The 27,684-nt window shown below is 53.5% G+C and overlaps 1 protein-coding gene across 1 annotated transcript; it reads right to left on the reverse strand.

Moving 5' to 3' along the window:
• Positions 1 to 416: 416 nt before the first annotated feature.
• FRMPD3 (FERM and PDZ domain containing 3) lies at positions 417 to 26,965 on the reverse strand. The gene is made up of 10 exons (XM_075513031.1): positions 26,858 to 26,965; positions 26,177 to 26,308; positions 25,522 to 25,641; positions 25,240 to 25,376; positions 24,263 to 24,386; positions 23,465 to 23,554; positions 21,762 to 21,941; positions 10,325 to 10,469; positions 4,233 to 5,054; positions 417 to 3,422 (listed from the first exon to the last, which is right to left on the reverse strand). The coding sequence occupies exons 1-10, from the start codon at positions 26,960 to 26,962 to the stop codon at positions 565 to 567; spliced, it is 4,713 nt and encodes a 1,570-aa protein (XP_075369146.1). The 5' UTR covers positions 26,963 to 26,965; the 3' UTR covers positions 417 to 564.
• Positions 26,966 to 27,684: the final 719 nt, after the last annotated feature.

The following is a 27,684-nucleotide window of genomic DNA, read 5'->3' on the forward strand; positions in this document are numbered from 1 at the left end:
ACTACTTCCCAAGCCCTAGCATAGCAGCAGGGACTTGCACCCCAGAGACCTCTTCTGCTGATAATTATGTTGCATTTGTGGGGCAGGAAGACCCTGGAGGCAGAAGAGCTGTTTATGTGGCAAGACACTGGTTTGGCTCCAAATTGCCCAAGTGAAGCCAGGAGATCCCAGCTCAGTTCCTGCTAACTTACTGGCCCACCACACACCATGACAAAGGTCTTTGCACAAGTGAGGCCCAGAACCACATGAAACCAAACTAGCGTGGAAATGGGGTGACTGTGCCCCTCAAGTACCATCACTGACAAGCCAGCATGGGAGAGCAAGCAGAGCAGCTGCTTGAGACCCCTGACGAGCTGGTTGCACAGCTTGCGACGGGCATGAATTTACCCTTCAAAACCACCACGAACACAACCATCCATTCTGCAGAGATAAAAGAGCGTCTTGGCTACCACAAACCCCAGTAGATGTGGGCCTGTAGACACGCATCCTCACCAGACCTATGCGATTTCAGAACCACTAGCACATGGCCTGGCACACACTGGCTTGTTGGTTTTTGTGGCTGGCTTACTTATTGATCAACGTCTTTAGGGAGCGTGTGAGCGTGCTCATGACAGTGGCAACCGTGGCTGACTGGCGGGCGAGCTGCTCCACCGCCTGCTGGTGGCTCAGCGTTCTGGCCGTGGACTCCTCTGCAGCCTTCAGGAGGAAGGTGTAGTTTCTTACCACCTCCTCCACCTTTGTCAGCAGCTCTTGGCGCTGGGACTCTGAGCGCACAACATACACGAGCCTCACAAACGTCTCAATGAGGCTGCTTAGCACCTGGAAGCTGCTCGTGATGGCAGAGAGCATGTGGGTGGGACTCTTGTCGACGGCTGCCACACGGCGGCAGGATGCCCGAAACTCCTTGAACTTGAGGGCAAGCTCTTGTTTGTACTCAGCCAGCTGGGAGATGTAGGGTTTGCAGTCCCGGACGTCAGGGCTCACCACACACTGCCTCAGGATAGTCAGGAGCTCATTGGTGTCCAGCTGCACTTGCAGAAACCCATTGGGAAAGCTGTAGGCATGGCCTCGAAGGGTGTTGATCTTTGCCAAGCTCCCCTCAAAACTAGAGGTCCTTAAATCTATTTCCTGGGTCTGACTGTCATTGGGACTGCTGCAGGCTGTTGCATCTAGGACCTGAAGAGTCCTGCTCATGACTGGGACCATCTGATTGTCCAGCTTCATTCCCGGGAGTATCTGCATGGGGATGGAATAGGACAGCTCATCCTTGTCGCTCCCATCATCTGCAACATCGCATTTCCTGTAGTAGAAGCAGTACCGGATGGAGCAGCACTTCTCATCCTCTATGTCTTCATCCCGCAGCTCAGCAGGACTTGGATACATCTCCTCCTGGACAGAGAACACTGCTGAACCCTTCTGGTTCTTTTTCTCCTGTGCTATCTGGACATAGGAGGGGTCAGCCACTCCAGAGGCTTCCTGGATTTTGCTCTTCAGAACAGGACAAAGGATGCTGGGCTCAGGCTCTTTCTGGGGGCCTTTCTGCTTGGTTGTATAGATGTTCTGGTAGATGTCAGAGGTCAGGGATGTCCTATCAGACTTGTCTATTTCACTGACACTGTAGCGACGCAAGAGCTTGCTGTAGTGTGGAGCACCCATGCACTCCCCCCGGGAAGTGCATGTTGTCAAACAGGACATGCTGTTCTCTGGATCTGACCGGTAGTCTCTGGACTCTAAACTTGTGGATCGTATCCGCTTGCCTTTGGAAGGGCTGCTCATGCTTGTCAACCTAATGGCTTCTGCCTGCTTCTGGTCTTCGGTAACTTTATCCCTCCCTCGCCTCTCCAGTTCTGGCATCACCAACTGGTTAGGGGGTGGCCTCACCCCCCTGCAAATCCGCTTGCAGTCGCAGCTGCGTCTTTGCTCCCTGGACATCCCTGGGACTTTTTGCACAGGACTGCTCCTTAGCTGGCAGCTGCAGCGCCCAGGGGCAGGAGGGTGCAGATACTCCTGTGGTGGGAGGTCACCTTTGCTCTTTGGCTTGAGCAGCTCTTCAAGGAATTCCAGCTCATACTGCTTCACCTTCTGCAGCTGGGCCTGCCGCTCGTCTGTCTCCTTCTTCAGCCGGGTCGGAAATGTTGCAGAGAACAGGTTCCTCAACCTGAAGGGAGCTTTTGGAGCTTTGGGTTTAGCCGGGACATCAGCATCTTGTTGGGTCACCTCAAGGACTTTTTCTACTTTTTTGGAAGGCACAGTGCTGATCTGCAGGCTCTCAGATCTGGGAACCAGCTGGATTGGCCCTTTGGGTTCCTCACTTGTGCTCCTGAAAGCACTACCAGGTGATGGAGAGTGCAGATTGCTACTCTCAGCTTTTAAGCTTTTGGCTGAACTTTCCTGTTGCATTTTCTGTTCTTGGTTTGAAGGAGCTGCGTGTTTCTGAAAGACGAGGCTTGTGGCTTCCCCACCTGCCTTCTGACCTGGCTCTCCAGCTTTTCCTGGAGCATCTTTACTCACTTTTTGCTGGTAGCTTTTAGAGGCAAAAGTCTTACCGGGCATCATTTCATCACCTGCTGAGGCAAGGTGGAAAGCTTCAGCCTTACTGCCATGAGCTTCTTTAGGACTTGGAGAAACTTCACAGTGCTGCTGTGGAGGGAGTTGCTGCTGCTGCTGACAGTTGCATAATGTCTCTGCAGTTGGTGGACCTCCTTTAAGTTTCAAAGGCTTGCTGCTGGCTGATGCACAGCTGCTCATACCATTCATGTTCTTGTCTTCTTTTGAGGCTGCTACCACTTGGGGAGCTGAGCCTTTTGCATTTGCCACTTGCTGCAGAGCGGCTGAAATGATGGCTGGAGTTACACCACTTTTTTGATCCAGGAGGAGCTTGGAGCTCTGCTGGACCTCTTTGGGCATCTTCTCTTGTAGATCCTGTGACTGGGCCCTGCTTGGGGCTGCTGTGGCATGCAGAGATACCTCAAAGGCAGCTTTTGTGTGCCCTGCGCCTTTGCATTCAGAGTCTGGCACTGGAGCCCCCCTGTTCTGCTCATTAAGCTGAGGTGTCAGCACTGGCTGGACAGCCACGGTGTAGCTCCGCTCAGCATGCTGCTGCTCCTGTTTGCTCTTGCAATTGGTAAGGTTGGGGCTTTGGTGAGAGAAAGCTGGCTTCAATGAAGGGCTCGGCTCCTGGCGGCTGAGGGGGTAAGGTGAGGTGAGAACAGCCTGGGCAGCACAGCTCTGGATTCGGAAAGGCAAGTCTTTCCTGGCCAGGAGGTTTTCTTTGTTGATGTGTTGAGCAAGGAAGTAGGCTGCGTTCTGATGCTGCTTCATAGCAGAGACCATCTCTGAGACATCAGTTAGCTCTGAAGAGTTGGTTTCATGGCCAGAATCCAAGGATGACTCAGGAGTGATGGCAGCCAGGACAATAAGACCTGAGGAGGGACACAAAGAAAACCCCACGACAACACTCACACCACACTGCTATGTGGAGGAGAGGGGAACTCCATGAGGCAGGAGGGTCCCAGGAATGCAGGACACAGCATCCTATCGGAGAAACTTTAGTTTCCTGCATCTAAGAGTTAATGCTTTTAAGAGAGATCACTTGTCAGCACTGAGCTGGCTTGCTAGCTCAATTCATCAAGAGCTCTTGGCCCAGGAAAAGGTCCTGGGAAGCTTTCCAGTGTCAGGGATAGCAGAGCTACAGGGACTTGACTGGAGCAAGAAGGAAAATCGGGCAACACCTACTCTGACATAGTGAGTAGGGCAACCAAGGCGGGGAGAGGTATAAAGGACTGTGCTGCCAACAGGCTGGTCCCAGAGACACCCATGTGACAGCAGGTTTGCCCTGTGAAGGGCTCACACACTGCAAAACCTGGGCAGGGACCTGTGAAGACTGAGGGCCAAAGGTACCAGCTGAGTGGGGTCACAGTAGGGAGGAACTCATGCTCACAGTACTGGTTTGTTAGTGGATCACCCCAGCATTGTGGCATGTGGACCATGGCAGATATGGGATAACCAAGAGACTCCTTCAGCCACTGTCAGGGAGAGGAGTCCCACCTCAGCTTAGAAATCTTCTGAGCAGCAGCTTGGCTGCTCCTGCTAGAGCCTGTTGCCATAACTTAGTTTTTACTAGAAGCTGCTCCACAATCACATATAGGATGGGAGAAGGAGACTGAAGGGAAGGATGTACCATAGGAAAAAAAGACTATAGGGAAAAAAGAAGGTCACAGCCACTGAAGTACCTGCTGTCTGCTGTGGTGGGGGGTGCGGACAATCCTCTGAAGCAGCCAGGGCTTCCAGTGCCTGCAGGGTGGACACCAGGGCATCGTCCAGCTCTTGGGCATGGTCTCGGACCGTCCGTGGTTGCACGTTGTCTATCAGCGTGACAGGGATCTCATCGTAGAGGATGCCACAGAGGTGCCGGCCCTGCTCCTGGCTCTGGGCAGCCGCCCGGCGCTTGGGGTCATCCTCATCTGAGCTGTTGTCTCGGAAGCCAGGAGGGGGGGCAGCAATGGCAGGGAGCAGGGACGTCGTCTCATCTTCTTCCTCATCACTCCCAGGAGGGGGAAGCGACATCAAGTCCACCATATTGTCCCGGGTGCTGCCAGGCTTTCCCCCCTTGCATGAGGCCAGCCGGCTCTTGATTTTGGCTTGGCAGGACTCACAGTAGAAGTGTGAGGTGTCGCTCCGCAGGTGGGTGTCTATGGTGTGCGCCCTGGCCCTGGTTGTGTGCCTATCTTGGTCAAGGCCATCTGGGTCGTACTCATTAGCTGCCCCATTGTAGCCTTGGCCAGAGCTTTTGGAAGTGGGGTCGGATTTAGTCCTAGGACGAGTTTCCTCAAAAAAAATCAGGTTTTCATTGATATCCATCCTGCTCTCTCTTTCCTTTCTCTGCTCTCGCATGTGGAGGTAGCAAAAGCTGATGAGCTCCGAGTCTGAAGCTCTGGTGGCTGGAGCCCCGGCTGCTCCGGCGCCGGTGGCAGAGCCACCCACCAGCCCGCTCTCTTTCTTTCCCGTGTGCCCCGCCGTGGCAGGCCGGTGGAGGTTGTGTGCGTTGATGTAATCTAAACCAAAACCACAACAGGCACATTAGCAGCAGCACCCAGGAGAAGGGAAAACAGCATGGGGAAGCTCCTGCTCATCCTGGAGAAGCATCCATGTGTTCTCGGCATGCCAGACTGCAGTGCGACGCACGTGTTCCCTACAGCATAGCCAGGCCACCTGGATGGTCTTTTGAAAACCCATCTTCTGCAACCCGCTGGGCCTATCTGCCAGTAATGAGTGCAGGAAGAAATGTCTTGCACATGCAGATCACAGAATCATAGAATCATAGAATGCTTTGGATTGGAAAGGACCTTTAAAAGTCATCTAGTCCAACCCCCCTGCAATAAGCAGGGACATCTTCAACTAGATCAGGCTGCTCAGAGCCCTGTCCAACCTGACCTTGAATGTTTCCAGGCTTGGGGCATCTACCACCTCTCTGGGCAACCTGTTCCAGTGTTTCACCACCCTCACTGTAGAAAATTTCTTCCTTATATCTAGTCTGAATCTACCCTCTTCTAGTTTAAAACCATTAGCCCTTGTCCTACCATTACAGGCCCTATTAAAAAAATCTGTCCCCATCTTTCTTATAAGCCTCCTTTAAGTATTGAAAGGCTGCAATAAGGTCTCTTCTTTTCCTTTTAGCCTTCTCCAGGCTAAAAACTGCAACTATCGCAGCCTGTCCTCCTAGGAGAGGTGTTCCATCCCTCTAGTCATTTTTGTGGCCCTCCTCTGGACTCGCTCCAACAGGTCCATGTCTTTCCTGTGCTGAGGACTCCAGAGCTGGATGGAGTACTCCAGGTGGGGTCTCACCAGAGCAGAGGGGCAGAATCACCTCCCTTGACCTTCTGGCCACACTTCTCTTTATGCAGCCCAGGATATGGTTGGCTTTCTGGGCTGCGAGCGCACATTGCTGGCTCATGTCCAGCTTTTCATCCACCAGTACCCCCAAGTCCCTCTCCACAGGGCTGCTCTCGATCACATCATCCCCCAGCCTGTACTGGTATCAGGAGTTGCCCTGACCCAGGTGCAGGAGCTTGCACTTGGCCTTGTTGAACCTCATGAGGTTCACATGGGCCCACTTCTCAAGCTTGTCCAGGTCTCTCTGGGTGGCATCCTGTCCCTCAGGCATGTCAACCACACCACTCAGCTTGTGTCATCTGCAAATTTGCTGAGGGTGCACTCAATCCCACTGTCTATGTTGTTGATGAAGATATTAAACAGTACTGGTCCCAATATGGACCCCTGAGGGACACCAGTCATTGCTGATCTCCATCTGGACATTGAGCCGTTGACCACTACTTGTTGGATGTGGCCATCCAGTCACTTCCTTATCCACTGAACAGTCCACCCATCAAATCCCTCTCTCTCCAATTTAGAGAGAAGGATGTTGCGGGGGACCATGTCAAAGGCCTTACAGAAATCCAGAAAGATGACATCTGTAGCTCTTCCCTCCTCCTCATGTGGTTTGGTCTATTGTCTCCAAAATGATTACATGCTATAGAGTTTAATCATATAAAGTTTATGAAGTTAAATATTATGCCATTTATGATAAGAAAGTATTGATCCTAAAGCTGTTTTTTGTGAGGAATTAGATCAATGACACCATGGACCAGCAGCACAACTGATCGGTGCCCCTTTAACCTTTTAACCTTTTAACAAACAACCTTTAGACATCAGAAATATTGTCCTATTCCTCCCTCTCCATCTCCCCACCTGTCTCTTTTCTAGACTAACCACAGCACATTCCTTTGACCTTTCCTGACAGGTCTGTTTCCTAAATGTCTCAGCTTTCTTACTGCTCTGGGCTGGACTCCATGTCAGCTACAGGGGAAAATGCCTTGTTTCTGTGCTGCATGACAGCAGCAGGGAGAGGAAGCAAGATCCCAGTAGGTTGCTGGGAGGCAGAGCTGGGCCCGCACAGCAGGAGGGCTGGCCAGCACAGCAGGCACTGAGACAGGAGGATGCGGGTGCCACATCACCGAGCCACCAGCCATATTCAGAGGGCAATGGGAGCAGCCTGGCTGCATGCACAAACGAGAACCTTCAGCCTCAGTCTGCCAGTTCATGTGTTATATGGCAAGAAGGAATTGTCACCATTTTTGCATAATGTTGGCCAGACCAAGCAGTTTTCCTTAGGAGACTGCTAAATGTGGTGCAATATTGCCTTTCAGGGAGACATCCAGTGTAGCTTGGCTGACTTTAAGTGACAGACACACCCCCCAGTCCACTGTCCCTTGCTGCCCACGATCCATGCACTGTTTCTGTCTGTCTGACAGCTATTGGATCAGGCTAGCTCAGAAAGAGCCCTCTGCTCCTGCTGTTAAGCATTTCCTTGCGACAGCCTCTCCTTGCTCCCTTGTGCAAGGCAAGCGGCTGAAATATTGCTTGAACTTCTGGCCAGTGGTCCAGCCCTCAGGAGAGGCATCTGTCTGCATTACAGGTTGAGTCGTGCAGCTGTGCTGAGAACGGCTGCCAGGGGGATGCAGGCTCTGTCTTACCAAGTATAAATTAAATCAAATAAATCCTAATTAAATTCATTAGCTCAACAAATTGGACAATTTGTCTCCCTAAACACATGTTTGTATTATACTGTTCGTCACCTGCAATGCTAAAATCTCAATCAAAACAATATCTCTTTCATTTATGGACATAACTGTACTCAGAAATGACAACTGTGTGAGTGAACACAAGGCTGCCGCAGCTGGGGACATGCGTTCAGCACTGGGCTGTGGTGGGGCAGCATGGACCGAAGCAGAGGCTTTCCCAAAGCCAGACACCTCTGATGGGTCATGCTAGCAGCCTGCCCCGTTTGGACAGCCTCGCTGGCTGCCTATGCCGAGCCAGGGCCTGTTGCTGAAGGGGGCCAAAACCCTAAAATCCATAATCCAGCTGCTGGATGCTCTGGGGGAGAAGGTCCTGATGAAGAGCTGAGAGAGCAACCAAGGGCATGGAGCTGCTTGGCTGACTGGGAGCAGCAAGAGGTGAATCGCCTGCGCAGCTCCAGCATGGCACAACCCTTCCTGTGGAGGGCAAGGATCTGGCATACGGCTCTGCAGGGAAATGCGGAGAGATGGATCTAACTGACAGCATCTGGACAGAGCGTGCATTTCTAAAAATGTCTGCACTTCAGCAGGAGGTTTTAATGGTCCTCAGGGAAGATGGATGTGCTCTTCTTCAAGGCAAAAAGCATGGGCAAGGGCTTGATTTTACATTTAAGATTCTGGCACAGCCTGCCTGCAGCCTGGGAAGTCAAAGCCTGGGCTAACTTGATTCACCCCAGTGGGGCTTTCTTATCGTGCCTGCAGAGATGTGCTAATGATCAGCAGTCCCTGCTCCCTGCAATCTGCGTAGCTCCTGACAGCTCAAGCTGCAGCCATAGCAAGACCAGAACTGTGAGCAGACTTGGTTTTCTCAATACACACTAAATTCACTCCTTCTGAAGGTTGCCTGAGTGGCTGGGCTGAGTGTACTGGGTCTGCAGGGAAACTGTTCCACTCCACTGGTCAGAGAGGTTTTCATTGCACCCCTGAGGATAGACCAGGCCATCCAGAGAGGGGCTAGCTCTTTGGTATGAAGACCATGGATGCATTGCTCCATTGCTGTCCTACCCACACCGTGACTTCCCCTCACACTCACTCCAGTCCCCTGCAGAGTGACATTGGTTTCTTGAGACTGTCAAGAAAAGGGCAAGATCTAATATCCCTTCTGGCATAGGTCTGCACCATGCCCACAAAGCCAAATCTCCCCGAGGAAAAATCCTGGCTATTATCACTGTTGCTAGAGTGCGGAAAAGCACCACTTGCACATGCTGAGACATCTCCTGAGTGACCAGTAACTGTGGGTGCCTCCAGCCTTCCTCCAAGCCCTTGGGGATGTTCTGGGATGCTCTCTGCTTCCTACCGCATTCCTCTGACTCCCCACAGCCATGTGCCCCATGTGTCCCTGTAGCCCATCTCAGGGTGACATGACCCAGGGAAGGACCACTCTGATGATAGCCAGTTAAGCTGGAAACACCCTCTGCTCATAGCAAAATGTGACTAAATGTGTTTCTGTAGGGCACCCAGAGCAGAAAGCACTGTGACAGCTGTCAATAAGAGGCACAGGTGAAGAAACGAAAGGAAACCATGCGCTTATACTTACACCAACATCACCTGCCAGGTCTTTCCCTGGATTCACTGAGGTTCCTGGAGATGCTTTCCTGATGCCTCTTGTGAGTGTGTCCTCCCACCTGTGCTAAGTCCGTGTCCGGGTGCCTTCCTCAGACCTCAGAGGCATCGAGTCCTTTCCCAAGGACCCTGCTAGCTCCCGGCACTCCTCCCACCTCCCCCAGCTAGTCCCATCTTGAGGAGGCAGTTTTGACAGTCTGCCAGCTAAACTGAAGACTTGTCACAGCTCTCTGGAGCTGCAGTGTCACTTGGGAGGTCTGGGGGCAACCTTCCAGAGTCAGCTGGGTTGGTATTTTCCCCACCTCCAGCCACTAATCCTGTATTTTATATATTCCTATACAAAACATATTCGATGTGAACACCTGCATGGACAACAGCATGTAGCTCATGGTTGGCTCTTGTTTGAAATCACTCTTGAGAATCGTTGATCATTTTGAGAGTGACTCACACCTGCAATCCATCCTCAAGGAACAGAGCATTGGTGGTCGATGGGACAGAACCTGCCTTTAGCTGTTCTAGTCTCCTGCTGTGCCCAGACCAGCCCTCTACTCCCTGCATCAGGCTGGGCACCGGAAAAGCTGGGACACCAAATTTTCCTGCAGAGCAGCCATGCTTGCAGAGCTGCCCGTGCAGCCCAGACCCCCGCTGATGAAGGCACCAGTGTCCAAAGGCAGCAGGTGTGCAGTCCCTGGCTGAGTGCCTACACTCACGTTGGTCTCTGGAGCCGGGATGCTGGTCAAGGAGCATGTGCTGCGTCCCTGTGGCAATGCACAGGCTGTTCTGCGAGGACCCAGCATTTAGCTGGCAGCATTACAGGTGTTTTCAAATGGCATCTCCTGGATCTGCTCTAGGAGCTGCCAGAACACCACTTGCCCTGAGTGTTTAGGGCCCAAGCTGACACCACAAGTCAGAGCTTATCCAAAATAAGGACTTGCCTCCCTGCTCCTTGTTTTCTGGTTAAAAGGGGATCTGCTGGTTCTGCAGGGGGAATGGGAGTAGAGGGGAGATGCCAGAGAAACCCTTCTTCTTTCTAATGCTGCAGTGCCCTGGGCAGAGGGAGGAGGAGGAGGAGGAGGGGGAGGCTGGGGAAGGGGCTCGCACAGATAGCAGAGGCTGAAACGTACCTGCCTTGATAATCTGAGGTGGTGGTGGCTGGCTGGGTGCCCTGGAGAATATCATCTTCTTGGAGTCCACCAGGAGACGGCAGTAGCCTGCGATCAGGCAGGCGAAGTTGGTGGCTTCAGGCCACTCCATCAGCAACACCAGCGGCTGGAAGGCAAGAGAGGCAAAGTGCATGAGGGCCACGTGGCTCAGCTGGCATGGGACCAGTGCTCCAAAGGGGTTGTGCCAGGGCCTGCACTGGTGTAACTGGTGAGCTGGCTGGCACTTTTAGTACCCACGGAGGAAAAAACAGCCAGGTGCACGTCCTTGCTCCAGATCGCCCAACAAATCGCTGTGCACAAGAAAGCACATTGCTGCAGCTGTAATTCCCACTTGCTGACTCCCCTAAGGATGATGAAAGAGGTGGAGCCCCGCAGGGCACAGGCTCTGCATGGCAGGGCCCCGTGCAACTGGCTCCTGATCGTTTGTCTGCATGTCAATGCTCTAAGCCTACCTGCAAGCACCAGTTTAACCATCAGGCCCTGGGGAGCTCAGGGAGTTTGTGGAGTCTCCAGCTGCCAGAACCCCTCTTTCATTGCAGGCACCATGTCGCCCTCCCATAAACAAGACATCTGCTTCCAGCAAGATGCAGAAGGGGCAAAACCCCATTACAGGCTCCCCCAGCCACCACTCTGAGCCTGTGATCTTATTTAAATCTAACCCTTTGGAAAATTAAACTTGTGTTTAGGAGCAGATGGTGTCTTCTCTTTTAGGAGAGCATTTATTCACACACTAAAAAGGTCTTCGCTTTAAAGAGAAGAAAAAATCAGACATGATCTGTGTGCCACATATAACCTCATTGCACAGTCTAGCAGCAGACACTGTGACTGCCTGATTCCTGGCTTGTCCCAAGGAGTAGGTTAGCTAGCTTGGGGAAGCTGTCGGGGTGGGATCCACTCTTACCTGCCCATTGAGGTCCCATGCACTGCTGGGACCCGGCTGGGCAGAGCAGCCTGTGCCAGCACAGCTTGGTCAAGCGGTCTACGTTTGGTCTGAGCCCCCAGCACCGCTCAAGGCAGACCCATGAGATGGAAAAAAAATTGACAGTGCCTTCAGAAAAGTTATTGCATGGCAGCTCTAGCCCTCATCTACCCCTTGCACAAAGCACCCCTACCTAAAGGACCTTTGTACCCAGGTACAGGGCTTATCTGAGGCAACTGGGGGATGTTTAGCTACTGCTGTGGCTCAGGCTGCCCATCCTGCCATGCTCGGTCTCTTGCACACTGACAGCCCTCCAGGACTCAGAAGAACTCGTTTACCACATCCAGGGCAAACCAAGCCCATTTGAAAAACCACTTAAGCCTACACAGTGTGAAAAGCATGAAAGCTATTTTGGTTTCCTTGTCTTACAACCACAGGAGGTTCCTGGTACCCACTGGCCAGTTCTGTGCTCTGCTCAACACTTGCCTTTTTAAGTCACCAAGCCAGCTCTGGCAAAGGAAGACCCGGCCTTACAGCACATCATGCTCTGGACCATATAACTCAATCTGGTGTGAAGCCATCAGCCCTGGGCAGAGCTGTGTGTGATCCTCAAACCACACCAGCCCCTGGCAGGGGCTGATTCATCCTAGGGCCAGGGTAGAGAAGTTCCCTCCTTGGCTGCTGTGCAGGAAGAGAAAGGAAAAGAAATAACCCGATGTGGAAGAGAAATAACCTGACAAGTGAACGTGCTCTGCTGAGAGGCTCTGCCCCTGCCGCTTGATGAGGGTCTTCCTGCATCATTGAAAATAAAACTGAGATGACACAGATCAAAGGGAAAGTATCAAGCTAGAGAGAAAGGAGAGAAGAGTTTCTCCACATAGCTCAAAGGAGGCAGGCATGCAGTGGTGAGGGGGGGTGACACCTCTTAGCCCAGCTCCAGTCTTGACATAAGTGATGAAAGGAAACCATGTGTTCCAGTTCTGCCGTATGAAGCATCCTTAAAACAAGTGCCTTCTACATAGGGCTAAGCCTTCTTCGGTTTTTCAAGCCATCTGTTGAATAAAGAGACATTTGTGCATTTCCCCCCCCCCCGTTATGCAGCAGCGAGGGTTTGAGTGCTAGCAACAAGAAAGGAAGCAAACGCCAAGGAGAGGGAGGCAATGGCTTATGAGTATCCACTACTGGGAGATTAAGTGAAGAGGCCAAGGCACGTTGAGAATTCTCTTTCAAAAGGAAAACTAGGGGGGGTTGTTTCCACCATGTGCAAGTCACACACCAGAGATTCACAGCTAGCTCTTGGGGACACCAAGGCTGAGTGGCACAGAGTCATGGACCTTCCCTGCCTCCCTGTCAGCGCTTGCCGTTCAGCCCGCAATGCAGTCCCAGTACCCCAGCTGGGTACCAGTACCTCTGAGACCCAGCCCTATTTCCATCTTTGTTCAGATACGTCTGCTTCAGGATGCTCCCACCCACCCAGAGATGGGACTGTAGGGTCTTGCTGGCAAGACAGCCCCTGGATCAGTCCTCCTGAAGGGAGACAGGACTAAGACACAACCAGCCCGACTGGTGTTTCTTGCCTACAAATAAACCCCATACAATGCATCAAGATGCCACGAGCTCCGCGCCAGGTCTCCAGGCAAGCCCAGCCTCCAGACTGGCTTCCAGCAATCGGTGCATGGCATGCTGGGGTTAATTGTAGCACTCTGCTCTGAAAAAGAGGAATCTTAATACTGATTAAGGAGTTACATTACAGCTTAGGAGGGGTCTTAGAAACGATTACTCTCACATCCTGGCAAGCAAGTGGCGTGAGGGTTCTCTAATTGTTAAGTGTTCAAATATTGTTATTAGGGACTAAATCGCTTCAGGGGCAGCTTGAAGCCATCCACTCATGCTGCCAGCAGTGCTCCAGTGAGCTCCGCGTGGCCTGGGAGCCTGCGCTGCAGGATGTCTGTGTCCTGCTGATGGATTATTGTCTGTTTAAAAAGATACTGAATGTGAGCAAAGCTGCTGCAGTTGGGCTGTGCGTCTCCCCTGGCCTTGGTGGCTTCTCTGCTGCTCACTAACAGAGGTCTGGCTGTAACCCCTTCCCACGTGGGGTACAAGACTGAATCTCTCTCTTCCACCCACCTAGGTAATTTTGCCAAAATTGCGGCAGCTCAGCTGCCTTTGAGACTCTCACCCTGAGCTGCCACATCTCCCTGAAAGTGGCCAACAGATCTGAAAGTAATTTGTGGGGTCAAGAGGCAAAGAGGCAACATGATCACAGCAGCCTTGTTTCCTTTGGAAATCAGGCTACAAAGAGAAGGTGTCAGTGATGGCAGCTAACGAAGATGTTATTTTTAGACATCGGCAATCTTGGTCACCCTGTTCCACGCAGGCAAGGCAAATGAGATCTTGCAGAGACAGCCAGGCACAGGCGAGCCGAGCAAAGTGACTTTCTGAACAGTTGCATGAAAAATTTCCAATTAATGTTGCTAAGGGTTTTAGATGGTAAATTCAGGACAGCTTTGCAGGGAGCTGCTGTAAGTAACAACAACGCAGGACTGTAATCTGTGCTTTGGGCTTCCTTGTGATACCCATGTCTTGCAGCGAATGGGATTGACCTCCTTTCCTTTGGAAACATCCTGCAAGGAGCAGTGAGGGCTTGTGCCTGTGGTCAGTATTGCCCTGGTCCCCAAGGGGCTGGGGCTTATGCAACATCTCTGGTTCCCCCTGCAATTTTTTTAACTTGCTGCTCAATCTCAACCAGACCTGTCAAAAAGGCAGCAACCTGAAAGAGCGTGAATCTTCATAAGTTTTCTAAACCCGGTGGTGCGGTAGAGCAGAGAGACTTCTGTGAGCAGCCAGAAGGCAGCGAAGGATGCAGCAGGAGCAAAACCGGTGTCGTTCCTCTAAGACCTGCCCCCTGCCCTGTTGGCACCGATTTACCTCTTTCCCAGCTGTTAATCAGGAGATGGTGTTAATCACCGATGGGGAACAAGTTATTAACTAGGATAAGCCTCTGGTCATCCTCCCGCCACACACCAATGGTGTGTCTCATGCCAACCAGCCCATCCTCTTCCTCATCCTCATCGGCATGTTCTCCCTGCGACAGCGGTGGGGGCTCATACCTTGGTCACCCCGAGGGCTCTGCTTCCCTGGGATGCCAGAGCAGAAATGCCTGTCTGATTTTTGTCAGGGCAGCAGCACCTTTAGGATGAAAGCTGGTTTTACACAGAAGCAAACTTACTGATATAATCCTACTGCTCTAAAAATGCCAAACATCAGATTCCCAGCGGGATGCACAGGTAAAGGTTCATCTCTGACCTGTAATATGCCAACATGAAAAGAAGCAAATTTTAAAGAGAATGCTCTTTCTACATCTAAATGCATAATACTAGGCTGAAATTATTGAGGTTTTGATCTTTCACTCATACTGGTTTTCTAGATTTTCTAGTCCTAATGAGAAAAGGACATTTTTTCACTTAAAGTTTCCTGCTTGGCAACTAGTCTCTCTGGAAAGTAAAACAAAATACATTTATACTGGATATGAGAGATGGGTTTTCCATTAGCTTATTAAGGATATAGTGCTTTTTCTATTATGCCCTGCCTTTAAATCAAACCTCGATATCCTTCTGGAGGATATTATCTTGTTCAGACAAAGGTGAAGGTTTCATAGAAGAACGTCTGGAGGAAATTTTATGGCCAGGGTTATACTAGAGGATCTTAACAGTCCTCATATTTAAATTAATTTATGACCTGATCTACGCATGCTAGAACCCTTAAGCTTATGTGCATTTCCTTTTCATCTCCCCCCTTTATCATGTACTTTGGGTCTTACCCTGCTTCCTTTAATGTAGTGCAGTAGAAAGGTGGGAGATGAATTTACATAATTTATGTTCCCTGGTTTACTTGAGGTGCACTGCCAAGTTTATATTTAATAATATAGGCCTCCAGGCCTAACGAGACAGCAGTCAATTTTTCACTTGTACATTGACCTTTCCTTCCCTCCCTTTAAGCATTATTAACTCAGTTCTATCAATACCAGGCTGCTTGTGATTAGGAACATTATTTCCCATATGTTGATCAATAAACCTTCTGCCTTTGTTAGCAGCAGACCTCCAGGTTTCTGCAGCAGCGTCTCCTTCCTTAGGGTTTGAGCAGCCGCCACCTCTGCTGGGTGAACGCCCTCCTCGTTCCCCGCACGGTCCCACAAAACGTCACAGCAGATGGAGAGGTACCTCTATGGACTGCAAACTTGTAGGTGTCTCTTTCTCTCCACTTTGATGGTGCTGCTGTGTCCCAGGGAAGGTGCAGTTCCAGCCTACATCTTGCCATCATGCTGCAGCTACCACCCTGGCCAGCTTTCATCTCCCTGCAGCTACTCAAAGGGCTCATGCTCTTCCCTGTGGGATTTCTAATAACCAGAGCTTGCTGGCGCTTTTGGCATCCTCCATGTTTCCTATTTGTTGAAGCAAGTTCTCAGGACTCCCAAGGTTGCAGCACCATCTGGACACCTGAGGTCTGCTTGTTTGGGTTTTTTTTTGTTGTTTTGTTTTTTAAATAAACAAATCAAATTTGGCTTTGCAGGCTTGGAAACTCATCCTCTCCACATGTTGTCTGACTCCTGTGTTTCTGGCTGACTCCTGTGTTTCTCGCTAGCTCCTATCCTGGGTGCCTGCAGGCAGCGCTATGGGTAGTGCTGTGGCTGGCACCTCATGCTGGTACATGCTTTGCTTTATGTCCCGCTAGAAAGGCTCTGCGAGAGGGGGAAACTGCATCTGCGCTTCCCACCCAGGTACTGAGCGAAAGGAAATCTCAATCCCTCCCTCTCTGCCACGAGATGACAGTGTTTCAGAATGGCTTAATGCAAATAAAGATGAATTCAGCTTAGGGAACTAAGGCTTAGGGTTCCCTAAGCTAAGAGAAAGGCTCTTTAGGTCCATCATCACTCCAAAGCCTCTCTCTTCATATAGAGGAAATGCAATGGGCTTCGTTCATTGCTTGCATGAGCAGGAGTAATGCCGGCCTTGCCTGCCTTCGTCAGTTTGATGGGGCTCTCCACTATTTTCAGACTACAATTTGGCAAACAGATGTACGGCACTGGCCTCGGCACCCGCAATGTGTCCCTGCCACGCTCAGCTGGGGGAAGCACTGCTGGGCTCGGGGCTGGCTGTGGGCCCACTGGCACCCACTGCCGCCACCTCCAGTGGGGAAGTCTCGGAGGCAGAGGGGTCACCATCCCATCGCCAGTGAGAGGGAGGGGCGGCCGGTGGGCAGGACTTGGCTCCTTCCAGGGGGAGAGGAGAAGGCTGCACCCCGGCTGTGCACATCAGCTTTTTATTTCCACAGCAGGCTGGAAGCACGCTGGGGCCCCTGGGACACTGACATCAATAGCCAGATTCCAGGCACAGCAGCAGCTGGGGACCTTTCTGAATTAATTTTTCCTTTGTTGTCTTCTGTCGAGCCTTGATCTCGTCTAAAGCGCCGGCTGGCTGCAGGTCCTGCTGGGAGACATGAAGTCAATTACCCCAATGCCTTTGATTGAATTGTGCTTGGCAAGTGGCCAGCCACCATGGGCTTCTGCCCCGCATCCTGGCATGGGGACGAGGCACAGCCTGGGACAGCTCCTCCGTTAAATTGCAGATGCTTGTCCAGGCTCAGGCGATCTGACTACCCCCCCAAGCGTTCCTTTTTCATTCCCATTCAGAGGGCTTCGGCAGCTTTTTTGCCAATGTCAAGACTGTTAATAATAAAAAGCCCAGCGGCATGTAGCTGTGTAAATCAGAAAGGAGAAATGCTCCATTTGAAAAGGCATTTGAGTAAGAGCAAAACCTTTGCTTCTGCAGGAGCTGTGGAGCCGCACAGCCAGGGATGTGACCTGGTGGAGCCACCAGGCTGGATGTCAGGAGCTGGCTCCGATGTGCCCATGGAGCTGAGCAGCTCTCCCCGTGCCTCCTGCACTGGGAAGCTTGGGTGAGCATGGCAAGCAGCAGCTCCTCTGTCTCCTCTGCACCCCATCAGTGCTGCCGGGCTTGCCTGGATGCTGGGCAGGAGATGCTGACACTGCCCTTCCTGGGATGCTGGGAGGTAGAAGAGGACTTTGCAGTCCTATGCTGGGGAGGACGGGAGATGCATGCCTGGAAGCTCAAATCTGAGCTGGCTCAGAAGCACTGGCCACTCTCAAATGCTGGTCCCAGCACTGCCAGGCAGCTGGAGGGGGAAGTTCCTGGGAGATGCGGGCCTGCAGGGCCCTCAGACCATCAAGACAAGCTGCATTTAATGCATAAAGACCACAGGAGACACCATGTGCCACCACCTTGTCCCCAGCGAATCTACAAGCTCCAGAATCAACGCTCAAACACCAGCAAGTCTGGAGTGCAGAAGGAAGAGCGGAGAAGCGATGGCCCCAGCAGAGAGGTGACATTGCCAGGTGGGAATGACCACACGATCCTGCAAAACGCCTGCACCACTGCAGCGCAGCTGGGGAAGCACCATCCTGCCCCCAGCCGCATGCTGTGAACTTTCTCAGCATTTCCAAGCAAACCTGCCCCACTCCCTCTGTGGCTGTCAAGGTGAAATCTGTTCCTTTCCTCGCAGCAGCTCCCTTGGACATTGCAGGGAATAAAAATCCTTCTTGGACCCAGTAGCAGACGCCTGGAGGCTTTTGTTCCTCTGTCCTGAGGTTGTGCAGCTCCTCTACAAGGGGTCCTGCCAGCATTTGCCCCTCCCCCCTTGCCACCCTTGCAGTGGCAAACAGCTAAAGAAAGCAAAGGAGAGGCACCAGCCCTGGGTTTGTATCCCAAATGGTCTGTTTTAAACAGAAACTGAAGCCCAGGATGGAAAAGCTCCAAAACAAACCAATTAACTACCCAGTGAATAATTTATAAGACAAACACTGTTTCTTTTCCTCCTGAACTAAATGCAAATGGTTTACAATCTCCTCAAGCCTGCTTGTTACCTGAAAATCTTCGCCAGCTCCTTCCCAGCAGGTACATCTGGGCTGCAGTTGCAGGCAAGCAGTGGATAAGGATGCTGGCTGGTGTGGTTGGGGTGTGCAGACCTCCCGGCTGATGGCTGCTCTGTGACCTGACCCTTTTATTCAACCCTTAGGATCAACTACACAACATCAATAAACCTGGCGCTTAGAAATTCAAAATGGCCTTTCTGCACAAATCCCTTAACTGTCACTGAACATCTGCCGTTTCCACAGTAACCCAGTGAGCAGCTGCGACGGGCCGTCAGCACCCCACCAACTCAGGCTGGCTCGCCCACGTCCCTGCCGTTACCTGGGGAACTCACTGGAGCTGCCCCAGCACCAGCATCCTGCAACACAGCGGCAGGCATCACGGTGCAACGGCCCCAGGGGGACACCCCCACCTGCTCTGCGATCCGCAGGGCTCTGACAGGCTTCCAGGGGTAATACGGATTTGAGCGCAAGTCCCCAGAGCAGTCAGGACACTACTTTGAGCACAACCCTCTAATGATTTACGACTCATGGTGGAAACAGATTTATTTGCAACCCAGGGCTTTAGCCAGCGACATGTTCAGTGCAATAGAATAATTGCAGAAAGCAGATTAGCACTGCGAGGTAATGATCTTTTTGCCTGCTTTTCTTAGCCTGCCTCATCCATTGCTGTCCTGCGTAGGATTAGCATATGCCTCATTTTGGAGCAGACATTCTCGCTTTAAAACCCAGCCCTTTGGATAATGGTTAAATAAAGACAGATAACAGCAGCCTCTGCACTGGCAGGGTGCTGTTGAGCCTGCTGAGATTCACAAATGGGATGCTCACTCTGCTCTAGGCAGGCACAGGGGCTTTCGGTGGCTGTAAGGCAGCTGCCTGGAATTTCTCAGGGAGATAAAGACGCCGTGCATGTGTACGTGCTTGCGGGAAGTTGTATGTGAGCTGCCTTTTCTCCAGCAATTGGGAGGCTGGATGGAGGGGACATGGGAGAAAGTCTACTCCTACAGCAGGAAAGGGCTGGTGGTGTTACGGAGTTGATTGCTGCTGCAGAGCATGGCTGAGGGGAGTGGCACTGCAGGATCTGTGGAGAAGCCACGTGGGAATTGCCACCTAATTTATAGCAGATGGATGCCAGCATCACCTCAGCCTCCAGCACATCTGCCGCTCCTGTGGCCAGTCTCAGCGGCGCATCGGACTGCGCCAGGGACGATGACTGCCCTCTCCCGTGCGAGGGAGGGGACAGCGGCACCAGAGGGGCCCATGAACCCCACTGTGAGCTCGATGCACTCCCAGGGCTGAGCAGTGCCACGTGGAGCAGACCTAATACCGCACATCTCCCCGCGCACATCTCCCCGCGCACTACTACTCGCAGCCGGCGAGATGGCCATGGAGCTAGGTGACGGCAGGAACATGTCGTGCTCTGAGCACTTGCAGTGAGCCACGAGCAATCACAGGGTCGTGACCAGCCTATTATTAATGTATTAATACTGCGATTTATACACACATATCCAAGGGGCATGGGCACCAGGAGGAACCAGAAGGGTTACTCATGGTGCAGACAATATCCCTTGGTTATACCTGCTCTGTAAGTAGTAAGGAGGAGACCCGGTGGGCTCCTGCACAGCCCTGGCAGCCAAAGGGGCTGGGTAGGGAGGGCTTCCACCTGCCCAGGCTGCAGGGGTTGAGGTTTGAGGGTTTTGAAGGGTAGGGATAGGTACAGCAGGACACCAGGACTTCACCTGAGCAATGACTGACCTCAGTGGGATGCAGAAGAGGGAATATTACAGATATTACAGTTGACCAAATACCCACTGAATTGCAAATGCAAATAAAGGGCTTCACTGATGAGGCTGTTGGAGGGGACAGCTGAAGCAGAAGGGATGAGGATGAGCATGGCTCTGGCAGAGGCTACCAGCTTGTTACTGCAGTTCAGCAGAGCTACTGGACCAGGCACAGTGGCAGCAGAAAAACAGACTTGGAGGAATTAATGAGCCTGGTGGGAGGAAGTGCTAAAATCCACCAGGAGAGGAGGCAGCAGGAGAATCCTAAATAAATCCACCATGATTACATCTGCGAGGCTATGGCTGAAATAGGGAGTGCAAGGAAAGGGCTGCAGAGAGGGCTGAGGCATAGAGACCTTGCAGGAGATGAGGAAACGTGGAGGTAGCCAGCAAAGCAGCTCAGGTTCATCAGCCTTGGGGGGAAAAGGGATGAATGTGGGGGCAGCAAAACTAACCTACAGCCAAAGGCACAGAGGGCTTGTGTAGATACACCATCTGCTGTGCAGCAGCATCTCCATGCCCCACAGCGGTCACAGCTCCACTGTGCCAGATGTCATTGCATGAGACCACCTCTGCCAAGCACTGCTCCTATCTAATTTAGCCCAAACTCGATCCTAACTCTGTCCTGTTGAATTCAAGGTGGGAGGAGAGGAGAGGATGAAACTTGGCATTTATCTGTCAGATTGTTGCTTCTCAGATCTGTTCTTCCCCATGGGGCAGGGAAGAGCTGGGCACGGGGAGGCAATAAAACCAAGGATGCCCTGGAGCAGGCACCCGGCTACCTGCCTGTGAGTCTGCCGGAGATGTGTCCTAGCTTATTAAAAACCTGAGCAAAGGCCAATGGAAGATCTCCTTAGGATCTTGTGGCTGCTGGACCAGACACCAAAGAAGTCAGTAAAGCTTTTACCTTCTGAAGGGTTTGGGACCCAGGAGAGACAGGAGACTGCGAGGGGTGAGGAGGGGTGGCAGGGCCTGACCATGGGGATTGACTACCAGAACCAGCACTGCACCACGCAACAACTAGCAGGGGATGGCACGATGATAATGCATAGGGCCCAGGAGGGCATGTATGCCGAGGATTGGAAAGACTGCTCCGTGGGCTGAAGGGGAGGATAATGGAGGCGGCTGGCAAGATACCCGGGGGGTGGCTTACTGGAGCCAGGGACATCCATGTCCAGGGACACCCAGTGATCTCTTCTCATACTCTGAGCCTGACACCCCCTGTCCCATCATTTCCAGTTCATTCAATGATCCTGCATGGTTTGATGAGTTCCACAAGTGCTGCTAACGCACAAAACCCCAGCAGTCCCCTCCAGTACCTGCATCCAGCCCAGGTATGGCCATGGACCGCTGAGCAGCCCTGAGCAGAGGCGAGGTGCTGTCCTGCCTCCAAAGGGCCCTGCTACCGGCCTGGCCTGTGTCATCCCCGTCTGCCCCAAGGACCCTGCTCGAACTGTTGGGTAGGTGTTTGGGTCACGGCCAGGACGCCACCATGCCTGCACTGCGCACCCTCGGCGTCAGTCCCTGCCTCTGTGGCATAAAGAGCCAGACCAGGCAGGGGAGATGCTGCAGACCACGTGCCCTGTGACTGCAATGTGAAAGGGGCTTTTGTGTCCCTAGAAATCTCCAAGCAGATGCTCCAACATGCACTTGTGTCCTGAACCCCCTCAAAGACGAGCACCGAACCCCCAGCCACAGCCTCCACACTAGCCACTCTCCCTCTGTGCCTGCCTCCGTGGCACCTGTGCCTACCTTGGCATCCAGGATGCTCGTCTCCACCCGGGCCACCCCCTGGTTCTCCCTGAACAGCTGGATCTTGCTGACCTTGCTGAACTCCGACAGCACCGTGGTGAGGTTGGTCTTCAGGTCGATGACATGGCTGATGCCGTGCCGGGGTCCCACCAGAAGCGTGGTGGCTGGCTGCTTCTCATCCTGATAGCACGAGCACGTGGAGAAAGAGAGACAGACAGAGAGGGGTGAATAAATGCACCCTGGGGCTGCATGGGCTGTGCCTGGCTCTCTCTGTGGAGCCAAGCTTCGATGTCAGCAGCTTGGCTGGGTCCCGGATGGCTTTTGCAGAGCAGCAGATGAAGCTGGTGCCATGACCCCCATTCCCGAGCCTCTCTGCAGAGCTGGGAAAGGTGTGCAGGATGCCAAGGCTATTTAAAAATAAAGCACTGAACTGACTGTCCACATGAAATATTCAGGTCTGCTGGTGTCACTACAGGAAAGTAAGAGCATGTTACAAATCTGCCTGATCTGACATTGCCTCTGAGAGAAGGAAGCAGAGGAGGGAGTGAATGCATTTTAGAAAAGAAGAAAGACTAAAGCCTTGACTGAAAATAGAGATCTTTCTTGCTCTGGTCTGCCCAGGAAGGATGCTTCAAGCCAGACCTGGAGGTGAAGAGGAGCTGGGCAGACCAGTGCAGAAGAGAATAAGGGAATACTTTTTACCACTTATATGTGGTTCAACTCCTAGGCTGGCTCAGAGTCATTGCTTTGGTGTCAGAGATGAAAAAAAAGGCAGGGCACCCACACCAGGGGTGAGTTGCCCAACGCTGCAGACCCAGGCAATATCAGAGGCAGGCTCCAATTGCTCAGCCACGGCACTGACCAGACACCATGTGGTTCTGCCTTCACCGATTTCCTACAGGCAGCCCTTTGAGCTGCAAGGTGAGGAGCTCTGAGGCGTCGTGGAAGCAGAGCAGATCAAAGGCTACAAGAGATGGAACCCAGGAGGCAAAGCAAGGGAAGCGCTGAGACCTTGGGTGGGAGTAAAGGCAAGGATGGCAGAGAGGTGGCACTTACATGGAGACCCCTGGAAGGGAGGTGGATCGAGAGGGATGGAGACGTGAGCCAGGCAGTGGGGAGCCTTAGCGGGTCCACCGTTCTCATGTTTGGCTTGGTGGCTTTCTTCCTGCCATGGAGAAAGTGAAGTGGCTTGGGTGAGGGGTGGAGATGCCTCTGATGGAGATGAGGGAGGAGTGGGCCGTGGCGGTGGCAGCTTCCTGAGAGCTGCCAAGCAGTGGTCGGGCTGGACCACTGCTGATGGAGACAGTAAGGCCAGCCGGGCTATTCCCTGTGTGGACAAGCAGGGAACGTGGTGGCCTTTGTCAAGGGTGGCCCTCCTCTGAGAGAGATGGCAGGATGCTGCCAGGGCAGGACTGAGCTATAAGCATGTGTCTGAAAATACTCCAACTTCATTGAGCAGGTCATCTTGTTGCCCAAAAGGCTGGCAAGAACAGAGCCAACCCTGACCCTGTGGAGCTGAAGATCTGACCTACTGTCAGCAGAGGCTCTGAAGTCTTTTCTGGATGGGCTTGGACCCCAGTGGGGCAAAACAAGAGACCGAGGGAAGTAATTTCTGTGGGAGCCACATCTCCCCTGGCTCTCCCCTCCAGCACACACTCAGGACCAGTGACAAGCACCTCCCAGCCCATCCTGAATTACCGTACCAGTCCTACTGTGTTGAAGAGGACCCCAGCAAAGGTGGGCAGCTCGTTCAGGATCCTCAGGTACTGCAGCTTCGCCTGGGCTGTGGAGACCTGACAAAACACATCATACGGGGGATCACCACCAGCACAAGGGGGAAGATATGCAAGAGGCTGGCATAAACTCAGGAACTCCCAAGCAAGGGTGCGCAGCATGTTGGCGGGCAGCTCGGGGCATAGGCTGTGCTGGCAGTGAGCCTGGGGGCCTGACATGGGGTGGAGGGGTCTCTGCTTCCCTGCCATCCTGGGCAGATGCTGGGAGGTAACTCAGAGCAGAGGCACAGACAGGGAAGAGCCCAGATGCTTGATATATAACCCCCTCCGGGGGATGTATAATCCCCCCCAGAGATGTATAACCCTCCTGGAGGATATATAACCACCCTGGGGAGCTCTGATGCCTGCAGGGACCGAGGCAGTGGCTCAGCAGCCTCTTCTAGAGCTTTCCAAGCCCAGAAGCAGAGATAATGATAGACACAGGCTTAACTGATGTGTGCCGCTTCGGTCAAGCTGAGAGCAGGCTCTCGGCTGATCTCACCCCCCTGATCCTCACTGCAGTCCCCGAAATCCAGATCAGCTCTTAGAAGTGGATTTAGGAGAGAGAGCAGCTGTCTGGCTGTCACCCGGGATTTATCTCCCATCCAAGGGGACTTTAAGCAGCAATAACAGGAGTCCCCGAGCAGCTGGGGACAACAGGAAGGCTGGGGTGGAGGGCACGCTGCCACCCCACCAGCCCTGAGCTGTGGCTGCACGGGTTGGGCTCACCTTGGTGCTGCCAGGCTGGTTCTGGTGGGCTTTGAGCTGCTGCGAGAGGGATTTCCGGAGGCTCTTCTCTCTGATGAGCTGCAGGAGCGAGGGGGGCAGGAAGGGCTCCAGGCCCCACTCCTTCCTGTGGGGAGGGAAGCCTGCCTGAGCCACCAGGCCAGACACCCTGCCGATGGGCAGAGAGGGCCAGAAACTAGGGATGCTGCCCGAGAGCATCCTCTTGCCATCAGAGGGAGCCGGAGCCGCACCAGCACTTCATTGGTGTCACAGCCGGAGCAGCGGCAGCCCCCAGCCTGGGTTCCCACGGGGATGGGACCCCTGGTTGGTGTCACAGCCACCAGCACCGGGCTGGGGAACGCAGTGGTGCCAGGCTCTGCAGCCGAGCCCAGCTCCCACTCACCTTCGTATAAGGTTAAGGGATGCAGGGCAAATCCCCAAACCTCTTTTGGGGTCCTCCTGGGGTGCCATCTCCCCACCTCCTCCCCGTGCACACTGGGCAAGGCCAGCCTGCACAGATGGACTCCGTATGAATTCCGGGAGCCGCAGGAGGATCACCGGGAGCCGCAGGAGGGCTGAGCCAGGGCTGCATGACTTGGTGACAGGCTGAGATTACGCAGCCACAGTGCCTTCTCTTTGCCTTGGATGCCAGGCAGAAAATCAGCCCGGGTTCCCATGGAAATGATCCTGGTCTTGCAGCAAATAACCCCGCCAGCCCTGGCAAGGCTGCTGTGTGCAGCTGGATGTCAGCGTGCAGGGGTCTTACATGGCCCCATGGTGGGACCCAGGGGCTGCGTGTCACTGCTGCCAAGCCCGTGAGCCACCAGCCAGCTCCAGGGGGGCTCCCAGGGCATCTCATGCTCAGCACCCTGAAATGTTGCTGGGAGCACCCCAGTTATGCAGGGGATGTGAGCAGGAGGACAGGGAGGGGACACAGAGGGGGGCTGCACAGTGGTGTGGGTAGAGGGAGGAGGACTCACTCCACGTTCTTGAGGGAGACCTTCTGGCTGGGGCGGGTGGCTGAGACGGTGATGTAGATGTGGAGGGCAGCCAGCCCCAGCAGCATCTCTGGCTTGGGGTCTGTGCCGAAGCGCTCTCTGATCACATCATTGCGGCTCTGCAGGAGGGAGGAGAGGTGTCCTCAGACAGCCACGGGGACAGGGCACCTGCCACCTGAAGGATGCCTCCACAGGGCCCAGCCTGGGCAGATGCATGGGCTACGAGCGCCACCAGCTCCCAGTTCCTAGGGGTGAGTCCCCTACCTGGATGTACAAGTACTCAAACGCTGCAGGATCCCGGCGCAGCAGTTCCACTGGGTCCTTGGGGAAGAAGCTCACACGGAAGAGGCATCTCATGCCATGGTAGTGTGTCCTCTGCACAACCTGTGGCAGGAGCAGAGGGGAGCGGTGAGCCCAGGAGCCGTGTATATTTGCCTGCAGGGCAGGAGACCCCCTCTCCTCTCCCCTGGGGGGATTTGATTTCTCTCCTCCAGGCACCACCTGATCCTCTCATCCTGGGAACAGCCCAGCCTTCCTTGGTGTGACAGCTTTGTCTGGCACTGCAGGGTTTTATGCCACCAAGGCTAATGCTTCCTCCACAATCCACATTTTATCCCTGGTTCCAAGCAGCGCCAGTTTCCTGGCTCTCCCAGGCAGGCCAAGGATGTTCATGAATGCTGTCTGCAGCTGCCCGGGCTGGAGCACAGAGCATTTCCACGGTGCTGTCAGGGTGGGATGGGTAAAACCCTGATCATCTCCCTCTTTGTCCACTCTTTGCACCCCGAGCCTGCAGGATCATATCAGAGGCAAGGAGAGGCTATGCCACCTCACGCACAACCCCAGCCAAGCCCCACACTGGTGGGAGAAGAGCCTCCCTGTGCCCCAGCCGTCCCATACCCTCCCACACCCAGTGGCTTACGTGGGCCAGCGGCTGCTTGTCCTGGAGCAGCAGGAACCGGTGGCTCTGCTCCGGGCTGGAATACTCCAGGACCAGGGCAAAGTGCTCAATATGCCTCAGGGACAGGCGGTCCTGCAGTGTCACCATCACGTCCTGCAAACGCCACAGACAGGCTTGGGTGCGAGGCACTGGCTCCCTCCCAGAGTTGGAGCTGGCACCCCACTGAGACCCCCCTCCTCCCTGGCACCTGGGGCCGCACAAGCACAGGATGAGGCCCTGCAGTGCTGAGAGGGGCTGCAGGATGGTACCCAGCCACTGCTAGGTGAAGTGACCTCGCAGCAGGAGATGACCAGCAGCCAGATCCCCAGCACCTCAGGTAACACTGCGGTGTTTCAGAGGGGGGCTGCAGGGAGTTGGCCCCTGGCAAGGGGACTCGCAGGAGCACCCATCCTGGCTGGAAGGCAGGCTCACAGCAAGGAGAAAAGTTAGGAGTGAGAGAAAGACAGTAAAACCCCATCCCTGCCAGCTGCAAAGCGTGTTGCCTGGGGAGGCGGAGGGGCTATCTATCATGCGGTGGCAGTTCACAGCCAGCCAAGCGCCGCTGCGGTGTTTGTGCAAGGAAGCAGGAGACAAGGAAAAATGGATCAGGCAGGCGGGAGGAGAGAAGCATCATGGTGCCGTGGGTGGAGCGGAGGGGCCCACCTTCACGGTGGTTCGGCCATCGAACGTGAACGATTTGATCTGCCCGTTCTCCAGGAAAACCTTCAGCACGTTGGGAATGAGGAGGAGAGCTTCCTTCTTCAACATGTCCTGGCACGCGGGGCCGGCAACGGGGGAGGCGAGGAGGATGGGGGGCACGGAGGGAGAGAGAATGAGTGTCAGTGATGGAGCGGTTACAGCATCCTCTGCTTCTCTGGGCTTATGTGTTAAGAGGCACATTTCCCTTGAAAATCCAGTGTCTCTGCTGAGCCATCAAGAAGCGCAGAGCTGGAGCAATTCAGAGCTGCCTGACAGATTCACCTCCCCAGCTCCCAGCAGCTGCAGCGGGAACGGAGCATCGCACTCGATCCAGCACATCCCAGAGCTGTGCCTATGGCAGCCTGTCCCGCTCCCCAGCTGGTGTCCCAGAGGGGAGGCAATGGCCGGGGTGGCTCAAAGCTGATCCCCCTTTCCTGACCCGTAACCCAAGCCTAGCCCACCTCAACCTTGCACATGCCCTGTGTAGGAAGTTGGGTGAAGGCTGATTTTATTTAGCGATAAGTGTTTCGATCAGATAATTACTTAACTGATTTTGCTTAAAAATAGAATTTGCTAGAAGTTCTTTACAGGGTTTTTTTTTGGTTTTGTTTTTGGGGGTTTTTTTTATGCTGCTTAATAAAACCTTTCTGCAATTAAGAGATAATGGCACTGGGCTGCAATGCTACTGCAGCATAACACCTTCCATTGCCACACAGCAGTGCTCTGGTCACCCTGCCCCACGCATGGGCGCTCCTGTGAAGCCTTTGGCACTGGGTTGGAAGCCACAGACC

Source organism: Mycteria americana, chromosome 10, assembly GCF_035582795.1.
Source record: "Mycteria americana isolate JAX WOST 10 ecotype Jacksonville Zoo and Gardens chromosome 10, USCA_MyAme_1.0, whole genome shotgun sequence".
NCBI lineage: Eukaryota > Metazoa > Chordata > Aves > Ciconiiformes > Ciconiidae > Mycteria > Mycteria americana.